The sequence below is a fragment of the Chinchilla lanigera genome, unplaced genomic scaffold (genome assembly GCF_000276665.1).
Source record: "Chinchilla lanigera isolate Chin_1 unplaced genomic scaffold, ChiLan1.0 scaffold00073, whole genome shotgun sequence".
NCBI classification, from domain to species: Eukaryota; Metazoa; Chordata; class Mammalia; order Rodentia; family Chinchillidae; genus Chinchilla; species Chinchilla lanigera.
In genome coordinates, this window is record NW_004955474.1 from 7,046,241 (window position 1) to 7,053,196 (window position 6,956).

Sequence of the window (6,956 nt, forward strand, 5' to 3'; positions counted from 1 at the left end):
GGTGAATCTGTTAGCAATAAATTCTTTCAATTTTTTATTATCTGTGGATATTTTTATTCATGTTTGAAATACAGTTTTGCTGGATATAAGATTCTTGAATAGAAGTTTTTTTTTCTTTTTGTCTCTTTTTAACATTTAAAAAATTCTATTGTAGGGCAACCCATTTGGGACCCCTCCTATTTCCCAGGAGCTGTTCCTATTCCCCATTCCTTTTCCCAATAAATTTTCCTACTCTTTAAATATTACATTGTATATATTTATGGGGTACAAAGTGATATTATGGTATATGAATACAATGTGAAAAATTGAAGTCAAGTTAATTAACATAACCATCACCTTGGAATTTCTCTCTTTCAACACTATGACAACATTATCCCACTGCCTCTGGCCTACATTGTTTCTATACAGAAGCTACTAATCCATTAGAGTTCCCAGGATTTGACAAATTTTTTTCTGTTCCCGCTTTTAAAGATTTTTGTATTTGTCTTTTTACAGTTTAGCCATGATGTGTCTGTGTATTTGTTAATTTTATGTAGAATTCATTAAGATTCTTAGATATTCAAATTTATTTTGTATCAAATAATGGAAAATTTCAGCCACTATTTCTTCAGAAACTTTGCTCCTTTCTCTCCTGTTCTGTCATACATATATTGGTATATAAGTTCTTTGTTCTTTCCATGCCCACTTCCTATATGACCTGCTTCCCCATTGGGTCAGTATTACCTAAGCAGCTATACTTGTAATCTTATTGGTTGATCACAAATGTAACCCATGTTGTATCCACACGGTGGAGCTCCATAAAACTTCCCCTGAAAAGTAGAGTATTTGGGCAATCCACTTTCCAGGTGTCCCCTCCTGTCCCACTCAGGCAAGAGCTTTTCTATCCCTCAATAAATATTTCCTATTTGTAACTTCTGTTGTTCCTAGAATTCATTCTTCAATTTTAGAGAACATGAACTCAGCATATCAGACATCTAACAGGTTAGAAGATACAACCTTTATATCATATTTGGAGGTTCTGATATCATCCCTGTATCAATTATACCTCAATTAGATTGCAAAATACAAGAATAAAAGCCAAGCATGATGGTGTGTATATCTGTATTTCCTGCTACTCTGAAGGCTGAGATGGGAAGATGACTTGAGCCCATGGTTTTAAGACCAGTCTGGGCAATGGAGTGAGATCTCATCTCAAAAACAAAAACAAAAACAAAAAAGTAAATGAATAAGATGTATTTCAATAAATTTTCTTAAAATTTTAAGTTACTTTGGTTTAATTAGAGGGGCTCATCTTATATTGCTTTGAATACCTATCTATATTTGGTGATTAAACTGCCCAAAGATAAGAGTATATTCTGTAGAGCATTACAATTTATTTACAATTTACAATTTATTTTTAGAAAATAAATCATCAATATTATATTAGTTTTGACACTTCTGGGACACAGTACCTACTACCCACATTTTAAAGGAAGAGAAGTTTAATTTCACTCATGGTTTCAGGGGATTAAGTCCATACTTAGCTGGTTCCAAGGCAGGGACATCATGACGAAGGGCCTAGCAGAATAAAGATGCTTAGTTCACGGTAAATGAAAAGCAGATCCGGGGAAACAGCACAGAAGAGAAAACGGTGAGGGCCCAGATATGGTGCCTGAGGTCATGCCTCCATGACCCACCCAGAGACATCTATAAATGTGCTTTACTAATCTCCTGGAAGGCTCCCAGGCCAATCAGATTCATACAATCAAGCTTAACCACAATATCCTACTTCTTGTCAACTTGCCATGACTCCTTAAGAACCACACTTACTTTCCAAATAAATCTAATAACGAATGAATAAATCTTTCTAACATGTTACAACTAACCTACATACAACTGAGAACATAATCATCCCTTCCCCAAAGTCTCAAGAGTTCCATCATTTTTGAAAAGGCCAAGTCCAAGCATCTTCTGAGACTCTAGGCAAACTCTTAGTTATAAACTTCTGTAAAAATCAAAAGTTACATAATTCCATGGTACAATAGCACAGGGTACATATTTCCAATCCAAAAGGGAGGAATAAGAAGATAAAAAAGAGTAGGACTAAAACAAAACCAAAACCCAGCAAGAAAAAATTACATCCTATACCTCCATGTCTGACATGGGTACATGTCAGGGTACATGGTGGTAAGATACGAGTTCCAAAGGGTGTGGGTAACCCCAGCCCTATGGCCTACCTGGTTGTAGCCTATATAGTACCTCTCTTAAGCTAGCCATGCTCAAGATTTACACTTTCCTCAGCAAATATTCCACATTTGTAGCGTGTTCAACTTTCTGGGGGTCTTAACAGTACCTTTGGCTTCATCCCCATAGCTTCACACACTGTCCTCTCAGTGTTTCCTTACCCCTTCACCTGGGCCAGTGGGGGTGAAGTTATGGTACATGTGCTGCAGTGGACTGTCTGTATCTTTGAAACCCCACAACTCTTGCATTTTTGCATGTGGTAAAACCAGCATCACATGCACACTGCCAAGGTCTGGTGTCTGTGTAATCAGTACCTGGGCTTCCTGGACCATGGCTGCCATGACTACTGAGTGACCAGATGGTTAAGCAGAGTGCAATGGATCTTGTGGATCTAGTTCCCTAGGTGGCCCTTCTTGAGGTGCAGTCCCAGGAACTCTCTTCTCAAATGAAAGACTGACACTTTTGCACACTTCAGCCTTTTGCTGATTTCTGAGATGCCCTCAGGCACCTTGCTTCTTGGTCCTATACAAAGTACTTGGATTCTTTTTAATAATACTAATCTCTTTAGCAACCACATCTCCTTTGGCCCCAACTTTACCCATGCTTCCTTTTAAGCCAAAATTTAAGGTGTTTCAAAATTTTCTGCTCTACTTTTTGCCTCTTACTCTCACTGTAAATCTTGTAAAATGGGATGTACTGAAATTTCCTCTTCCAGATCAATCAGTCCACTGCCCCTAACTGGCAAATTGTAGGTAACTTTTGACAGCGTATAACACATGTGGCCTCTAGTCAAACTGCCAGTGGAAACCCAGTTCCCAACTGAAACCTCTGAGCCTAGCTTTTACTGTCTATATTCCTATCAGCTTATGATCTTCTGAGATCTGACCAGAATCATCTATCAGGCTGTTTACAGTGTTCTAAGGCATATACCCCACATCTCCAAACCTTTCCACACTCTTACTGCAAACCAGTCCCACCCAAAGGCTTTAAAAATCACACGGTCAGGCATAGTCACAGCAATGACCCCACTCTTGGTGCCAGTTTTGTATATTATTCACTTATGTACATACAGATGGACCACAACCCTCAACACCCACATCATAAAGACTAAGCTTAATTTGGCTCATGGTTCTAGGGAATCCAGTTCATGTTCATCTGGCTCCAAGGCAGATACATCACAGTGCAAGGGTGTGGTAGGAGAAAGATGCTTAGTTCATAGCAGACAGGAAGCAGAACAGAAGAACAGTGACAGACAGAAAGGGAAAAGGGACCAGGTATAGTACCAAAGGTTACACCTTTATGACCCACCCAGAAGTTGCTTTACTAATTCCCTCAATGGCTTCCAAGGTTCAGTGACACTTAACCATCACAAATATAAAAGCAGATCTTCTACAAAATTGTGTAAGTATTGTCTACATACAAAAATTAAAGCTATATTGTCTGTCAAGTAGTGATTTTCCCCAAATGGACAGGAGATTTCAAAAAGGGCTTGCTCTTACACAAAAGGGAAATACATAGCCCAAACCCAATTTGTAACAGTTTCTCAACTTCCTACTCAGATTACTATTCCTCAATTTATTTTATAACTTACTATCTATATTTTTCTTGGTATTTTTCTTTTCCTTTCCTTTTCATATTTTACTACTGAATTCTTTGGTAGGTCTTTACAGAGACAGAAAGATGCCAAGTGCTAGGATCCAGGGCACGTGTTTGTCCAATGATTCCTGGATATAGCATCCTTGAGGATTGCAGGACAGGGACAAGAAAGCTTTGAGATTAGCTAGTCACAGATTCATAACAATAATCTCCCCATCTGACTCCATGATTAAATTCAATCCAGTACCAGTAAATTCCAGTACAAAGTATTAAATAAGGTAGGGATGAGAAACAGTCATTTTGATAGGGACTACATCTAAGGACCGGAGGGCAGTATTTAGCCAAGTGGCAGCCTGTATACATTAAAAATCTTAAGTCAAACTGCCATAAATTGCAAACGTATACAGCACATGGGACAAGGGTAAAAGAAGACAAAAATGGGAGGGGGGCACTATAAGCAGAAAAACAAAAGCTAACAAAAATGTTAATAGGTTTTTGCCTGGTCTGTAATAAGGGCTTGTAGTTTACTCTCTTAGAACAAAAAGTGGTGTCCTCTACACAGCACATGCCGGGCACAGCTGTGAAGAGCAGGTACTGTACTGAAACAAGGCGGCGGCGGACGTGCACATGCAGAGGCGGAAGGCGCTTCCACTCCCACCCTCACCTCTGACTCAGTCCCCAGAACAGAGGCTGGCAGGCCTTCAACTCTCAAGAAACTCTGAAGTCTTCACAGGAATCTGAGCAGCCTAAGAACAAAAGCCTAAAGTTATCAACAGAGGGGGTTTCCATGCTGGCTGTGAAATTCAGCCAATAAAGCACCACTCCTGTGCTCTCAGCTTCAAATCACCTTTTCCGTTCCTAGTAAATGTGTTCACATTTGCATTAGTATTCTTACTACAAAAACTTCAAGGAGTCTAATGAATCTAACACAAAAGAAACAGACCAAAAGAAATTATTACAGATGAAAGGATATTACAGTAAAGGGAAGCAAAATTTTAAAAAGAACACAAAAACAACCAAAGAAAAATAGATTCTTCCAGAGATAAGAGAACATATTATACCTATGTATCAAGAGCAGGATATTATAAAGGAATTTGCACAGGAAGAGAAGTTTTTTTTCTTAAAAAAAAGCAACTTGTAATCCCAGCACCGAGGCAGGAGGATTGCTACGAGTTCAAAGCCAGCCTGGGCTACACAGTGAGTCCAAGGCCAGTGTGAACTACACAGCAAGACCCTGTCTCAGTAAAACCAAAGAATGAATGAATGAATGAGTCAATCAATGATAAAGCTAAGGAAATCACCACAAAGAAGTAGACCAAAAACCAGAACAGATAACTAATAGGAAAGAAAAGACAATTAAAGATCTAACGTCCAAGAAGTAGAAGAAATTCCAAAAAATGGAGGTGAAGAAATCAACAAAAGTATTCAAGAAAATTTTCAAGAATTGAAGAATAATAATTCAAAGAATCTTTAAAGCATCAATGAAAGTGGGTAAAAAAAGGCCCTTGAAAAAGCAGGTTATTATGAAATTTCAGAACCATGAGATAAAGGGAAGAGCCTAACAGTTTTCAGACAGTAAAGCTGGAAAGGAATAGAATGACTTTAATCTCATCAACAGCAATATCGGTCACCAGAAAGCTAGGGAGGCCAAGTAAAATTCTGTCGGGGAATTACTTCCAACTAGAATCCTATACCCAGTCAAACTACCAATCAAGTATGAGGGACATAAAAATATGTTTGCATATGCAAAGTATAAAGACATTAACCGTCATGTAAGCTTTCCCAGGAAACTATGGGGTGAACAACAGAAAAGAGAAGGACGAAAGCAAGAAAGGGAGAGACCTGGAATAGCGGAGACAGGAAGATAGCCATGAATCCGATGAAAGAAGCAACAGTTCAGATTGGAAGCTTAAAGATAAAACCCTACAGAACACGTAAAATGGCTGAAGTCCTGAAAAGAATGAGACAACTGGTGAAAGTAAACAGAAGGGAGACAATGAAACTTTCAGAAGCATGTGTAAAAAAAACCGAAAGAGCAAAAGGGAAGGAAAAACGATCCCGGTTTATCACACAGCTCAGCTGTGAAAGCACTTCTGTGATCATATCAATACTCACTAGTGATAAAATGGACAGTGGAGGATTTGGGGTTTAAAATGATAGAAGGGGAACAAAGGGAAGAAACAGCAAAGCCCACAACTCCTGTATAGGGCAGTCTACAGATAATGCCAGAAATTAAAAAAATCAAAGGTAGCAGTGCAGACAGGCTACTCGAAAAACAGAGCTAATCAGTGAAAAGTTGAAGGGCAGAGGAGAAAATGCAAGCCTCAGGCAGAAGGAAATTTGTGTACTGCTTTTCGTAGTAATCTTATAAAGTTCCTGATCTCTGAATATTAAGCATGTATAAAATTTTGCTGAACTATTAATAGAAATGAAAAACAAAAAGAAACAAACGGATTTATCAGAAAAAAGAAAATCTCCAGGACATTTTTTGTTTAAATGGCAAATTGCTTTGGACTTTAGTCCGTGTCAGACTATTTTCTTGTACCTAGACACACACCAATGAGCACATCACTTGAATGCGCGTGATACCCTGATGCAATACACTCTCAGCCCACTCCGCAGGGAGCTTCTCTAAGTCTTACCTCGAGCAGAGCTGCCGCAGGATCACCCTGTAGGCTCTTCCCCAGTTTGTCGACCTCATCCAACAGGAACACTGGGTTGTTGACTCCGACCGTCTTCAGGCCATTGATTATGCGGCCAGGCATGCTGCCGACGTAGGTGCGCCTATGGGAAGCGGGCAGCAAAGTCACAAGGGAAGGTCAGGAGGTGAGAGCAAAACCATTCACAAAGCAAGCTGTAGGACGGGACAGAAGTCATTTAGTTGGTGCTATAACATAGCAAAGAGGTTCCGTATGTTTAAAAGGTGCTAGGATACATCAAAAAGTTAAAGGATTCAGGTCTACTCAAGTAGGACTCTGGCGACACATCACCCAGGATACTGGAAGAACTGTATTTCCTCTGTGCCATTTAGGAAAGTGGAAAAACACCACAGTTATAGTTGTTACTCCTGAAGATCACAAAATGTCCAAATGGCCCTATGAATTTATTATTATTATTATTATTATTATTATTATTTT

General features: G+C 39.1%; 1 protein-coding gene across 1 annotated transcript in view; it reads right to left on the minus strand.

The window, feature by feature from the left end:
• The window catches only part of Lonp2 (lon peptidase 2, peroxisomal), a 92,638-nt gene that overhangs the window by 54,870 nt on the left and 30,812 nt on the right, over nt 1-6,956 (minus strand). Inside the window, exon 8 of the mRNA XM_005401402.2 lies at nt 6,462-6,603. Coding sequence (XP_005401459.1) covers nt 6,462-6,603 — 142 coding nt within the window. The remainder of the gene's footprint in view (nt 1-6,461; nt 6,604-6,956) is intronic.